The following is a 15,924-nucleotide window of genomic DNA, read 5'->3' on the forward strand; positions in this document are numbered from 1 at the left end:
AAGTAAGTATATCCTTAATAACAATATGTGGAACAAATATATATTGCAGTATTGGCGCTATATGGACGATATTTTTCTGATCTGGGATGGTACTGTGGACCAATTTGAAATGATGGTGAAAAATTTAAATGAGGTACATAATACCATCAAATTTACCTCAGTATGGTCGGAACAAGACCTAGCCTTTTTGGATGTTAAAGTATCTATTGAAAATAATACCCTGTCTACAGCAATCCATTATAAGCCTACAGATTGTAATACAATATTGTTACCATCAAGCTGTCACCCACCGGGGGTGTTTAAAGGACTTCCACGCAGCCAGTTAAGTCGGGTGAGACGTATTACGTCTAAAGAAAATGTATTTGAACAGGAAGCTGATGCTATGATAAAAAAATTCTCACAAAGGGGATATGACAGGGACCAACTTAATGAGGTAAAACAAGACCTTAAAGTAATGGAACGAAAAAGGTTATTAATAAGAAGAGAAAGAAAGGGGAAACAAAAAAATTCTCAGATACCATTTGTTTCAACTTTTGGTCGCCAGACACCATATGTTAGGCGAATAATTTTGAAACATTGGAGGATACTACAAAAAGATAGAGAAATGGGTAAACTGTTTAAAGATCCGCCATTATTCTCGTATAGAAGAGGAAAATCCATAGGACAGACAGTGACTAAAAAAATCCTAAAAAAAGATAAAAATTTGGGATTATTGGCACCTTTAAAAAATGGCACATTCAGATGTGGTGAATGTGCACATTGCAATGGTATCCTGAAAGGGGACATTATAGCACATCCATCCAAGGGCTATCCAATAAAATTGAATGGGCATTTTACCTGTAACAGTACAGGAGTCATTTACATGATAAAATGCCCATGCGGACTTACCTATGTGGGACAGACGAGTAGATCTATAAAAACTAGACTAAATGAACATAAAAGTAGTATTCGAAACTTTACACCAGATACAGAGAAACAGGAAAATAAGAAAGAAAATTTATCTGAAATGTCGGTGGCAAAACATTTTTTCCATAATAAACATACGGTTGCCCAATTAAGATGGAATATATTGGAACAGGTAACTACTGAGAGGGGAGGGAATATAAGAAAACGGTTGCTGCAAAGAGAAGCAGTGTGGATAAAAAGATTGGATTCCCTAACACCTATGGGATTAAATGAAAGTTTTAACATGAGATGTTTTTTATAATATGTAACAAGCCTCTATTAGGCTACAATAGTAACGTTACTCGGTGAAGGATAATGTATTAATTGCTTTTTGTAAAAGTTTTAATATTGTTGCAAATAATGTTTGATATAAGTATGTTTTAAATGAGTTATTTATAGTATTTATTGTTATATTGCAGGCAATGAATTTTCCTAAAAGGATTCTTCTTTCCTTCATGAATTTTGGGATACTTATAAACCATTATATAAAGAGGAATGGGATCGAGCACTAAACAGTTAATTGTATCACATGATAGCTCACATGGTGTTAAAGGTATTTAATGCAATGATGTTCACTTGATTTTTATTTCACCTGAGGAAGGGGTTGACCCCGAAAGCTTGTGCCAACACTGCTGAATAAATGTCCTAAAAGGCAAAATCATATGTTTGGTGTGCTTCCTCCCTATGGGAATTGTTGTATGAAAACCAGGCTTGGAAGTAGCTGGAGGAGTTGAATGCACCCTAAAGAAAAAAGGAAAAGTAAGTGATGTGCCGAAGAATATGTATGCAGGTTTATCAGGAAGGGGTTGACCCCGAAAGCTTGTGCCAACACTGCTGAATAAATGTCCTAACAGAGAATGATAAGCAATATCTGAAGCACTATGTAGATATTTTGGCACAGTATAAAATTACCTCTCCAGATCGATGACGTTTGTTCACAACAGAAATGTTAGTAGAGTGCTTAATGCCACGTGCATCCCACGTACTGATTGTAAATCTGGTGTCCTTGCTGTGGAGTTTCACGTGGCGTTTTACTAGAACAGTGCCATCTGGCAGCACCCTGAATCTAGAATCTCCCACATCATATAAACCATGTTTCCGGGTTGTGCAGTCAACAAAGTTCACTACAAAAAAATAAAAAGATTAAATTTAATACAAGCTGTAATTTTACATCAATCTGCTACATTTCCCACTGTCACAGCTCCCCCCCCACCAAGATGCGATACCTATATACTTTTAAAAACAGTATCAAAATGCTCAGCACGGATACAAATTGCAGCCTAAACAGCATACTTAATAGACATGCTGCAACCACAAAAGTACACTACAAACTGCATTTAGCACCATTATTCACACCCTTGAGTTTCAGTGAATGCCTACCTGAATAATGCGTTCACCGTTCTTCAAACACAATTGAGATTAGAGGATTGTGAATGGATTAACCTTAATAAAATTATAACTGGAGGAACGTGAACACATTAATCTTCCCTGGGTACAGACACAATGCAGATTCAAGCAGAGGAGCAGTTTGTCAGCATGAGCTTTTAAACAGGCCTAAAAACAGTCCTGTGGCCCTAGACTTAGTGGCTAGATGGTGGGTCCAAAATTCAGCTTTGATCATACAATAATTGCTCTATGCTTATGGGACACAAGTATCCTCGAACAGTGACAGTACACTGTAATCCATTGCCTCTACAAAGAAATGATTCAATGTTGCCTAGACCTCGACACGGATAATGAGACTTCAGTATCAAGACTGCAAGCATCGCTTTGATGTGGGTGAAAGAATTAAAGTGGGGGGAAAGAATTAAAGAGGATACACAGCTTTCAGTGCCAGTTTAAATTCTAATATTCCCTTGGAAGAGTGAAAAGCAGTGAGCTTTGAATATCTTTATCACATGCCTGCCTTAGGGTATATGAAGTGGTCAGCAGATCCGAGCTAGAGGTTTGGGTACAGATTAAACATTTCAACAGCCGCAGGGCCTTGGGAATCCGATTTATGCAACCTTTGAAAGGCCCAAGTATTGATGTTTAGTATACAGAATGGTTTATTTTGTATTATTTACTAAGAACTTTCACAGCCCCAAATCTTTTTTTTTTTTCATGGGAAGGTGCATCTCAGATGGGCAACTTTACTAAAGTAAATAAAGTTTGTGTCAGATAAACTTATTACACAATGTTTTTTTTTTGTGGTCATTTCTTGAGCAAAGGACGACCATTTTTTACCAACTGCTGAAGAGCAGACCAGCAGTAAAACGCTGTTCCAACAGAGATGCTTCCATGGCTACACAGCAACAGTCATCTGTTCCAAAAATAGCTAACCCCAAAGTCATAAAATTGTCACCATTTAGATCTTGCCCACTGAGGTCAATCAAGATGACCATCATGTACAGATTCTCCCTAGGGAGAATTAGACATCAAAGTTAAAGCGTGTCAATTGACACTTATGAGTTGAAGGAGACCCTTGTTATTTACTTGGGACAATTCAATCACCAATCATTTGAAAGTAAAAAATAGTGGTCTCATTCAAACTAGGAGACCGAACAGTTTGTTGTGAATGGAAAAACTTTCAGAATGGTTTTTTAGATAAACTTTCCTACATACAGCACATACAGTAGTTTTTGTGGATAACATTTAGTTTGTTAATTCAATTTATGGTCATGTAAACCAAACAATTATTTGACATGAGTTATCCATATAAAGAATCCTCTAAAATCCATGGAGAAAATAAAAATCACAAGGGAGTAATTCAGAGTATCCCTATATCCACTCAATGCCCCAAACTGTCTTATATTAGTTTTATTTTGAAACAATCATGAACAGCTTGATTTAGCTTCATCATTCTTAGCTCTGCCAGTTTGAGGCTGTGACTTCCCCTGTGTAGCCTGCAAAGAAGGACTATGCTGCAGCCACCTAAAACTTATATTGCCCATTACACTAGTGATTCTAAGGAATACCATTTTTCAAAATCCAGAGGCACTAAAATGAAGGAAAGAAATCCTATATATAAAAAAAATTGACATGCAATTGTACATCATCATGTACCATAAAAGGAAATTAAAGAATCAGATCAGGAAAACATTGGCTAAAATTCTCTCTCTACAGATTATTTGCTTGGCTCCTTGGTTGGCTTTGAGAAAAATCTTACACAATCCTGTGTGTGCCATAAGACTCTTGACCGACACAAATTCCAATGTAGCTTACAAATTGGCTATATTACCATAAAAATCTTAATTCAGTGACAGAAGGGATTTAGGAAGCCGTAGATTGAGAAATTTGTCGACCGCACAGAATCTGCACTGCCAAGCGGATCACAAAACATTCCAACTTTAGTTCCCAATGGCAATAGTGTTAACGCAGGTGGGTAGGATTCCCACTGGAGATTCACATTACTGTCAGTAGGAGAGAAACTAGAATGTTTTGTTGCCTGCAGTAACAGATTTTAGAGGTTGTGCACCATCCTTAAGAGGCACTTCACCTTTAATTTAAAGAATAATTTAGATAGAAGCCATTTTATCCAAATTTGTAAAAATGAAATTTCTCTGTAAAGTACATTGTACTTCATCCCAACCAAGATATAATTAAGCCATATTGGATATAAAAAAACCGTACTGCGTTTAATGTTTACACAATTCCTCAGTAGACAAAATATGGAGTTCCAAATTACAGAAAGATCCTTTATCTGGAAAAGGTCCCAAGAATTTTGGATAACAAGTCCCATACATGTATAGAGAGACCATTTGTAAAATGTCTAAGTTTTTATTAAAGATTTATCCTTTTGGTTTGGTTAACATAGCAACCAGGCAGTGGTTAAAAGAATGTAGTGGATGACTAGGACAGGGTCTGAACAAAAACTATGATTAGTGAAAATTAACAATACAGTTGTAGCTTCACAGCCACTTTTTTTGGCTGCTGGGGTCAGTGACCCCCAGATGGAGAAAAAAGCCTATCCACCCAAAGTACAGCGTAGCAGTAGTGATGGGCGAATTTGCGCCATGTTGCTTCGCCGAAAAGTTTGCGAATTTCCCGCAAAATGACAAAAAAAATTTGCCTCTGTTTGGCGCCGGAGTCCGTTTTTTTCTGACGCAGTCGAATTTTCGCCAGCGAATTTTTGCGGGCGTTTCGCAAATTTTTTTGCTGGCGGCGAATCGCGCAAATTCGCTGCGAATTTCTGCCTGGCGAATAAATTCGGCCATCACTATGTAGCAGGACCAACCTCCACTTGTGCCTGCCCTTTTCAGTGCAAATCAACAGAGCTGAAGAAGAGAGCAGACATGCTCGACAAAACAGCCAACACTGTGCGTGCCCTCAAAAGTTTAGGCTAGTGCCTGGGGAAACACAGGCAGAGAATCCTCTATTCTGGCTGCTGCTCTCCTGATCGATGTGCCTGCACCCAGAAACATTGCATCCAACCGACAGCTCAGAAATTTGAACTTTCAGGTTTCAGATATCTGCATGCTTCTGGGTGCAGGCACATTGAACAGGACAGAAGCAGCAGGAGTAGATTCTCTGCCTGCAAGATTTTGCTAGCACACTAGTGATGTTACCACTGCTGAAATAGCCTTTACACAGTCTAGTAATATACATGATGTCACTTCAAAGATTGCACCAAAACAACAAACTATATGACTGCACTCAAGACAGGATGCAAAACAAGGCAATGAAAAAGTCCAAGAGGTGAGAACCACCACAAGTGAAACCTTGTCAGACATTTCCACCACACTAAGGAAGCATTAGAGGTTACACATCCTGTCAATAATGAGCTGATGGTTTGTTTGATCAGCCTGGGTACACAAGAAATCACCACACAAAACGTTCAGGATGGTCAGGCAGGCTTTATACATTCCTATTTGGTAAAAACGCACTTGACATAGCCCTTCAAAGGGGTTGTTCACCTTTGAGACAACTTTTAGTATGATGTAGAGCAGTGATCCCCAACCAGTAGCTTGTGAGCAACACGTTGCTCTCCAACCCCTTGTATGTTGCTCTCAGGGTCCTCAAAGAAGGGGCTTATTTTTGAATTCCAAGCTTGAAATGAAGTTTCAATTGCATAAAAACTAACTATAGTCCCAAACAGAGCCTCTTGTAGGCTGCCAGTCCACATAGGGCTACCAAATAGCCAATCATAGCCCTTATTTGGCACCGCAAGGGACTTTTTCATGCTTTTGTTGCTCCCCAACTCTCTTTACATTTGAATGTGGCTCACAGGTTAAAAAGGTTGGGGACCCCTGATGTAGAGAGTGATATTCTGAGACAATCTGCATATATAAGTCATGTTTCTAAATTACCCATTCTTTGTTCCTTTCCCACAATCCTTTGCACTTATTCCCATTTGCCACAAACCACATTATGTCAATCCTAACATTGCTATATGCATAGCCACACAAAATGCAGCACTGCTACAACAAATGTTTGAAGCAATGTATAATACCGTATACAGGTATGGGACCTGTTATCCAGAATGCTCGGGACCTGGGGTTTTCCGGATAACGGATCTTTCTGTAATTTGAGTCTTCATGCCTTGTGTCTATTAGAAAATTATGTTAACATTAAATAAACCCAATAGTCTGGTTTTGCTTCCAATAAGGATTAATTATATCCTAGTTGGGATCAAGTACAAGCTACTGTTTTATTATTACAGAGAAAAAGGAAATCATTTTAAAAATTTTGGATTATTTGGATAAAATGGAGTCTATGGGAGACAGCCATTCCATAATTCTGAGCTTTCTGGATATCAGGTTTCCGGATAAGGGATCCTATACCTGTACAAATATAGGTAATGATGTACCAAAACACATACAATGAATTAAGGGACATTAGTTTTGCAGTAGAGGAGGGGAAATTCAGGGAAAGCAACTAACTAAACCAACTGTGTGTGCCCAGCAGTGGTTGGTTTCAAGCTACTGTGGGACATGAAAGACAAACAAAGTGTAGGATCCATTATCCAGAAAGCTCCAAATTATGGGTAGGCCATCTCCTATAGACTGTTTTATCCAAATAATCCAAATTTTTAGAAAGGATTTCCTTTATTCTCTGTAATAATTAAACAGCACCTTGTACTGGACTATTAATCCGTATTGGAAGATAAAACCAGTAACTGCAAATTTGAGTGCTATCACCCACTAGCAGCCTAACAACAGAACAATGGGAAGGTAACCAGATAGCATCAGCACTCAATAGTAAAAAATCCAGGTCCCAAGCATTTTGAATAATAAGTGTAAGGTACTACTTTTATTATTACAGAGAAAAAGAAAATCATTTTTAAAAATGTGAATTTGTTTAAAATGGAATCTATGGGTCTTTCTGTAATTCAGAGTAATTTCTGCATAATGGGTTCTCTAGATAACCGATCTTATACCGTTATATAAAATATGGGGTGGAGAAAAAATAAATAAATAAACTAGACAGCCAAGGATAGCTGCCTTTAGCATGAGCATAGAATCAACAGTTCTTCCATGGTAACAGGGAAACAGAGAGAATACACTTAGGCTGGTTAGCTGCAAAAGTGCCAGGTAACCACTAGAGACTGCTCAGAGAGTTGGCCAATGCAGTGTATACATTAATAGTTAAACAGCCAGCTTATATACAACAAAAATATTGAGTTTATTTTGCCAGTAATCTTAGTAAGTGAATGGATTAATAAGGAATGGTAAAGTGGAAACCTTTCTGTCTTGACACATGGGACATTACAAGAATGGAAGATCTATTCCCGACATACACTTCCCCCCCCCCCTGCACAAACTGTATGAATTAGCAAACTGCAAAACTGCTTGTTGCAAAGAGCACCTGGGGTGACTGTGTTGGCATCTAAGCATTTCTCCCACTAATTGGCAATAAGCGTGATTAATATGGACAAAGATGCAAAAAAATAAATAAAAAAAACCTCCCAAAAAAACAAACAATTCAACTGCATAAGGGAATAAATGAATCCCTCCATTGGGAATAATCAAATCACTAAAGGTTAAGACTATCCATTTTGCTGCACTCTCCTCAAGCACAAGGCCAAATAGTCAGCTCAGTATAAGCTTCTTCCTTCCCACCATCACATAAATATATTACAGTCAATGCTGGAACTGGGGAGGAAGGGCAGGGATGCCATCTCTCCACTTCCTCCTTTCTGTGAAATCGCATCCCCTAAGGGGCTTAACTACCGGGGAGTCCGATCAAGCGGATCACTTCCCAATATGCCCACATTGAGGCTAATCCAATCGTGGGCCCTAGGGCCCAACAATCGGATCAGAATGGAGGCAATACAGCAACAGATGCATCTGCGATTCAACAGGATTTTTTATTCTGCCTGATCGGCATCTGGCTGACTTTGGGGCCCGTGTATGGGGGCCTTAACTGAGCACAAAGTGTCTTTTAGGTATCACTGTTAAAGCCTATGGCACATATACCATCTTTACCCCAGTTTAGTTCTGGGGGGGGGGGGGTGGAGGATATTATAGTAGTTAAACCCCATAGCCAGTCACTGCTTCTCTATGAAAGCATTGGGAAATGCATATGGCAGACGCTGGCAGTTACAGAAAGGCAAAGTTCCCTTTGGTTGAGAACTTTTGCAGTTGATTGCCATTGCTTTGCAACCACCGTTTTGTCAAAGAACATGTACAATATATTAGAAAGCTGCTCTTGTGAAACCCAGGTTGCTTATAGAGGCCATATTAGACAAGCCAGAACAGGAAACTCTTGTATACCTGGGCTCCATTAACCTATATACGTGTAAGCCCCTAGAAGTCAGTCAAGAATGTTAGGATAATAAGTTAAATAATAGACAGAATCTAATACACTGAGAAAATATGGATTATCTCTCTACCCCATTACTATTGAATGAATACACTTTTTTTTTTACAGGCCAAGTGGTTAAATGGACTAAAGTACTGATTACAACTGTATTCTGCCCCTCTCCTTATTAGGTTATGTAGGATTTTGCTGCCTACACAGCATCACCAGAGGAACAAGGGCCACTTGTAATTGGGAAACTCTGCTAGATTCTACCAAGATACTGGTGGCAGTAAAAAATTACTGGAGATTTCCAAGGCTAAGTGCAACCATAGCTTTAGGGCAGAGCAGTGTCGGACTGGGACACCAGGGGCCCACCCAAAAATCTTAGACCAGGGGCCCACCAAAAGACCTTAGATCAGGGGCCCACTCTCAGTATTATAATTCCTCTCCTCACGCAACCTCTATTCAGTCTCTTTTCTTTACATTCTATAATTCAATCTATTTAGTCTCTTTGTTCTCATAGAAATAGGTAATGGCCATGAAATGCCAAATGTTTTGAAGCAGGAGGGCCCACTGACACCTGGGCCCACCGGGAGTTTTCCTGGTATCCCTGTGGGCCAGTCCGACACTGGGGCAGAGACACGCTGCTATTTCAGGAGGTTAGTTGCCCAGCAACAAATAGTTTCTTCTTTGGGCAACTAATCTCCGCAAACTGCCTTCCCACCGGCTAGAATGTAAATCGCTGGCGGGATGGCACTGATCGCTTTGGCTTTCCAAAGTCGCCCAAAGTTTCCTCGTGATGCAGCTTTGGATGACTTCGGAAAATGAAGCGTTCAGAGTGCCATCCCAACGACGATTTACATTCTAACCAACGGGAAGGCAGTTTGGGGAGATTAGTCGCCCGAATAATCAATTTGTCGCCGGGTGACTAATCTCCCAAAATAGCATTGCGTTTCTGCCCTTAGACTGCAACAGAACAATTTATCAGGAACAAACTGCAGTTTCCAGCATGCTCACATGGTAGAACATGCTCTTAACCAGGGAAGAACAAAGTGCCACAATTAAAGGTTACGTGGGTTGATTGCTGGCAATTTTATAGAAATGTTGTTTTAGGGTAGAATTGTGAGACAGTTTATTTTCAACTACTAACCATAATTATAGTAGGCAAAGAAACTTTGCTACAAGCCTTTAACTGGCCATACACGGAGAGATCCGCTTGTTTGGCGATGTTGCCAAACAAGCGGATCTCTCCTTGATATGCCCACATTAAGGTGGGCAATAATCGGGCAGATCTGATAGTGGGCCCAACAATTGGATCATAATGCTGCCACACAAACAGATGCGGTCGCGATCCCACAGAATTTTAAACCCTGCCCGATTGACAACTGGCAGACTTTCGGCAAGACCATTTTTAGGAGGTGCAGACCCATCAATAAGAGGCGCAGCTGAGGAGCAGATTCTTGGCGTGAATTTCCCCATACGCCAAGATCCTCACTGTGGCACCCGCCTAGGGTTGCCACCCAGCCGGTATTCTACCGACCTAGTCGGTAAAACACCTGCCAAGGCCGGGATTACAAATTTTCCGGCAATGTAGCTGCCGGTAAATTTGTAATACCCTTAAAAAGACCCCCTTGGCCTACCCCCAATCACCTGTAAACTTTTGTCCTCCGTCTTGAAAGCTTCCGCGCCGTGGCCTAGGCTCCCTTTTATGTCATGTCCACCCCCCCTTTTATTTTTATTTTTTTTAAAAAAGGTGACAACCCTACACCAGCCTAAGGCTACGGGCAGTAGCCTGTAATGGAGTTTGGCGACGGACGGTGTTGGCTCTGCTGCCCTCAGCCTACGTATTTTTTTCAGGCCGAGAGAAGTGGATCCACTCCCCACCCAATCTCAGGCATACTGAGTGGATGTGGATGTCGGATAAATACACAAAAACAGGTATTTCAGGCTGATCGCCGCGCGAGCCTGCACTCGGGTTCAAGTAAATGCAGCTTAGGCACGGAGTAGATCTGCTTCTGTCAGCCTGAAAAAATATGCAAGCTAAGAGCTGTGGAGCGAACACTCAGTCTGCCCATAGCCGAACAATACATTACAGGTCTGACAGAGAACATTCTGTACAATAATGGCAAAGACAACTTGCATTTGAAAAAGACAGTACCAATATGAATAGGATTTACAAGAACATACAGAGGAGACAGGAATGGATTGAGTATTACACTGGAAACATTCTACACCTGGAGCAAACAGACAATTGGTCTATTGTCCCCATACATAGGAAAGGAATAAAGCTTCACAGACAAAGAGGTTTGGGGGGAGTTTCACTGGAGTTTCAGTAACAAGAGCCCAATACAAACAGGGAGACAAAGGAAGAGCTGTGAAGGTGGCATTTATTACCCTACTGGGGGAGGGAATGGAGATTAAAGAAGGTAGTTAGCATGCATAGCAATTCATTGTGCAACAGTCCCACTGTTATTTCCAGACAGGAGAAATGACAAGACCACCAGATCTACTATTTAGAGCAGGGATCCCCAGCCTTTTGAAACTGTGAGCAACAACATTCAGAAGAAAAAGGAGTTAGGGAGCAACACAAGCATGCAAAATGTTCTTGGGGTGCCAAATAAGTGCTGTGATTGGCCATTTGGTAGCCCCTATGTGGATTGTCAACCTACATTGAGGCTCTGTTTGGCAGTACACCTTGTTTTTAAACAACCAAAACTTGCCTCCAAGCCTGGAATTCAAAAATAAAAATCTGTTTTGAGGCCACTGGGAGCAACATTTAGGGGGTTAGAAAGCAACATGTTTCTCACGAGCTACTGGTTGGGGGTCACCCCCACCCCAGAAAAAAAACTAATTGCCAACTGACTTTAACTCTGCCTGAAGTACAAGTGAAACTATACCAACAACAAAAATGATAAAATTGCAGAATGTATGGTTGTCTTTTCCTAGATTACTCCCCCCTAAATATTTTTTTAAAGGCTTAACTAAATGTCCATATGAGTTGGTCAGTCAGCCATTCCGTGTGATTGACCACATTGTATAGAAACCGGAACTATGGCATATCGTATGGTTCATTGGCAGAATTGCCTCAGGCATGTACAGTATTTAGGAAGGAACTTCAGAATTGTGATAAAACTTCAGAAGTGTGACCAAAAGTTATAGCGTGCAAGGAAGAGAGAGCATGATAATCATAGGAGTAAAACCAAGAATCGGCTTCGCATATCAAGATTTAGGAAACAAAATGCAGATGACCTAAATACTGTTGGCTGTTCTATTGAATATCAAGAGGCTTAAGCACAATGGGTGCATTCTGAGGACTCAAGTGGTGAGTGAGGGGTGGGAGTTAATGGAGAATTTTAGGCATTGAGGTCACTAAAGCATCGGGTTTTGAGAGCAAGACAGATAAAAAGCAGTTTGCATAAACACCTCCGCTTGCAAGGCCAACCCCCACCACACACTAAGGAATGCAGATCAGATCCCACAGAGGATGCGTGCAAATAGCCCATAATATGCAAAGGGGACAAAGCACAGCAGAAAAGTCACAGGATAAATCATTTCACAGCAGACATATATGCAAAGCTAAACAGGCAACAAAACAGGACTTCAGACAGTTTCTGAGAACAGGTAACATGAGAACTGGAATGTTAATAGGAAAATGAGGGTGGGGTCAGCTCACAAGAGCCCTGCAGGTTAGCAAACCGTTGTAACAGAGCATGCACGCAAGCACAAAAAAAAAAAAATCTTACGAGTAACAATGTTTTCAACCTGTTCAGTCACAGAAATTAAACTCTTAGGACCAGTCTGCATCAGTTGCTGTACAATTCTTCAACCCCACCAACAGAAGTTATGCCGTAGTACAGACACTTAGGCATATGGTACACATCACATTTTAGTACTTCCACAGCTACAGACATCAGCTCAAGTTAGGATATAAATAAGTTATTAGTAGCTCATTTCATGCTCCACAAAGGAAGGGCAATTAGTCAGCAATTTGTGGCCAAGTGTGGACTACTAAGTATGCATCATCCTAAAAGCCACAGACTCCCCTCTAACTGCTTTTCAACCCCTGTGCTTTGAGTACATCAAGATTACACACCAATATTATTCATTGACGCTGTTTGAGCAACTGCACAAGTTTTATATAACTGCAGAAGTTAAAATTATTTCATGTTGCAGCATGCTCTTCTCTAAGAAGCAAGAGGGAAAAATTCCTCAGTACAATAATTCATTAGAGCAGTACCTCACAACCACCAGATATTTGCTTTATTCATTCTCCCTGCACTAGACCTATCAATCCACTGTAAAGTACAAGACAACTACCAAGTTCATTTTAGAGAGTCTGTGTCAAATGCATAGCGCTCTTGTTGCAATCACATTGGTACTTTTTTTTTGTGGTTCTGCTGCATTTCCAAATGATGATAATTGACCAATATGCTATTGCACCTCAAATAGACTACTGCCCTCCAAATAAACAGGGAGCAATAGCGTAACCATCCACAGTTATAAATCACCTGGGTGACAAACAGCCAAAACTGCCATTGACAAGTTTATGGGGCTTTTGGATCCATAGGTTTCATTTTTACATAGGAGTAGAACCAGCACAAATCTAAAGTCATGTCCTGAAACAGGCAGGTGCAGGCTATTTGTACTGTTACCTTTGCCAAGCTTTCTGCCCCTCTCCAGCTCCCTACGGTTCACAGAAAAAGTGTAGTTTGCAGAGGAAAATCCAGGCTGGCATCCAGACACATCCACATTTATGGAAGGCACAACCTTGAAAGAAAAGAAGAGATCAATGCAGATGGTATAGCATTTACACAGTGTAAAGGCATACAGGTGTTATCTGGGTACATTTCATGTGTATTATGCCGGCTCAAAAGACAGCTCGCCCCCTATCCTGCCTATGGAAATTAACTGACATTTCAAGTCAACGGGACAGTCAAATGCTAGCATCATCCTCATAATTAGGGATGTCCCGTTTCGTCAAAAATTTGCCACCGGCGAAATGTCGCCGACGCCCATTAAAGTCTATTTTTGACGCACAACTCCAATGGAATTCATTTTTATTGCTTTGACTTTGAAAAATGCCTGAACTGGTTTAGAACGCCACAGGCATAAAAGAAATTTACATTTACACACCTTAAATGGGAAATATTGCAACTATAGGTAAAACAAGTTTGTGATGATTGTTTTAAAACGGCAAGTAGTATATTAAAAAAAAAAAGTTTCTATACACATATTGCATCAGTTGATACATTAGTATTGTGTGCAAGCACGTAAGCGCAGTTTATTACTACTGCCATTATATCCTAATAAGGTTATCCACTATGCAAAGTGGGTTGTACAAACCCATATGGCTGTGTAAAATACTACAGTGGAGTTTAGTACTAAAACTGAAATGAAGGAAACAAAATAAATACGCAGTGTGGGACTAGTGTATTATATCCAATGCGCAAATGTCAACTTGCTCCAAGTCATTAGGGTTAGAATGAACTACACTGGGTATTGTTTTTTAGTTAAAGGGGTTCACATTCAAACACTTTCTTCAGTTCAGCTGGTTTCAGATCACTCACTAGAAAAAAAAGACTTTTCCCAATTATTTTGTATTTTCTATTTGTGACCATTTTTCTAATATTTAAGTGTAACATTTAATTTTTCACCTTCTCAAGCAGCGCTGGGAGGTTGGGGGGTCGCCGACTCTTTAGCCGTTTTAAATGGATACATTTAGTTGATACATTTGTTATCTTTGTCCCTGCTGAGCAGAATCTCCCAAGGCAGCTGTTAGAATTGATACAACAGTTGTTAATATTCCACAGATACTGCTCAGAAATGTATCAACTAAATGTAGCAAATTGTAACAGTTCAGAATTCTCCTGGATCACTGAGCTGCCAGACTGAATCACCAGGGACAGGAATATTAAACTTTAACCTTACATTTTGGGAAAACGTTAAAAAATAAATGATAAGCAGTTGAAAAAAATCTTCGTTTGTGGTGAACAATCTGAAAACAAGTGAACTGAAAAAAAAAAAAGTGTGTGGAAGGTGAACAATCCCTTTAAGAGTGAAAAAGGTTTAAAAACTGGGACTTGATATGTATAGCCCTGATGACAAGAACTTGACATTCCTGTATGTAGAACCCATTTAAATTTTGGTTTTACTTGCCCTTAAAAAAACTCTGAGTGGACTCATGTTCTAAACAGACCACACAATAAACAAGTTAATTTCACAAAATGTTAGCCCCAAAAAGCTTTTTTTTGTTGCCAACATATGGAATTGGGAAGCACCCAAAGTTATAAACGGTAGAACCATATATTTATACTTCACATCAAGCTATCCATCTAATTTTGCAGATTTTTTTTTTAGTTGAAGGGTCGTGTATAAAGGCCCTCGTGGGCACCGAAACATTGGATTCACACGCACTTAAATGTGAATAGGGCGGCGCCCGAGTAACAACATGGAATAGAAACCGCCACTAAAACCCCCTCCAGGAACTCCCAGCCTGGTTAGAAAGCACTGAAGCGAGTCAATGAGCTGCATAAAAAGAAATAGAAAAAAGGAAAAGCCGCCGGCTCTAAAGACTACAGGTAAAAGAGGCTGGAGAAGTTAAAGTCTCCATTGCAGCTAAACTCCGGGGACCTCGCTTACCTAATGGGAACTATAGAAGAAGCGCAGCCCCGGGAGACTCAGGACAGAAACAGAACAGGGGGAAGGGATTCAGCACGTACCTGCAACAAGCAAAGCAGTCCGCAAAGCCACACGCTCGGGTATCTAAACTTGTCGGTGCCCCCCATGTGAGCCTGCTTCTGTACAGCCACCTTCCCGAATAGAAACTTCACTCGTCCCGTTAAGCGCATCCAAACCGCAGCGCGTGCCTGCTACGCCCTTTAATTGGGGGCCGGACTCAGGTGTTGGAGGCTGGGCGGGGAACACACAGGTGCTCTTTTCTGATTGGCTTACGTATTCCCTAACGTCTCCGCCCACCGATTGGTATAGGAGCATTAAGTAGATCACGTGAGTGCGGTTTCTTTGCCTGCTGAATTGGTTGTCCATTAACTTCTAGCCACTGGTTACATTTTATGTGCTGCATCAGCTACCACTTGCCTTTGATGGAGTCAAAACACTCTCATTTCCGCTTCTTTTTCTTTTGAAGTTTTTTTTTTAGGTAATGTATCTGCTTTTTTTTTGTATTCAAATATTGTTTTATTCATTTTTCCAGTTAGTATGTTGGCACAAATGTAAAATTGTCATCTTTTTATCAGCCAA

The 15,924-nt window shown here is 40.4% G+C and overlaps 1 protein-coding gene across 1 annotated transcript in view; it reads right to left on the bottom strand.

Annotated features, from left to right (window-relative positions):
- cdh3.L (cadherin 3 L homeolog) overlaps positions 1–15,564 on the bottom strand; it is a 34,217-nt gene extending 18,653 nt beyond the window's left edge. Inside the window, exons 1-3 of the mRNA XM_018256905.2 lie at positions 15,387–15,564; positions 13,320–13,434; positions 1,858–2,069 (exon numbers count right to left, since the gene is read on the bottom strand). Coding sequence (XP_018112394.1) covers positions 1,858–2,069; positions 13,320–13,434; positions 15,387–15,515 — 456 coding nt within the window. The 5' untranslated portion in view covers positions 15,516–15,564. The remainder of the gene's footprint in view (positions 1–1,857; positions 2,070–13,319; positions 13,435–15,386) is intronic.
- Positions 15,565–15,924: the final 360 nt, after the last annotated feature.

This window comes from Xenopus laevis, chromosome 4L (assembly GCF_017654675.1).
Source record: "Xenopus laevis strain J_2021 chromosome 4L, Xenopus_laevis_v10.1, whole genome shotgun sequence".
In the NCBI taxonomy this organism is placed as follows: domain Eukaryota; kingdom Metazoa; phylum Chordata; class Amphibia; order Anura; family Pipidae; genus Xenopus; species Xenopus laevis.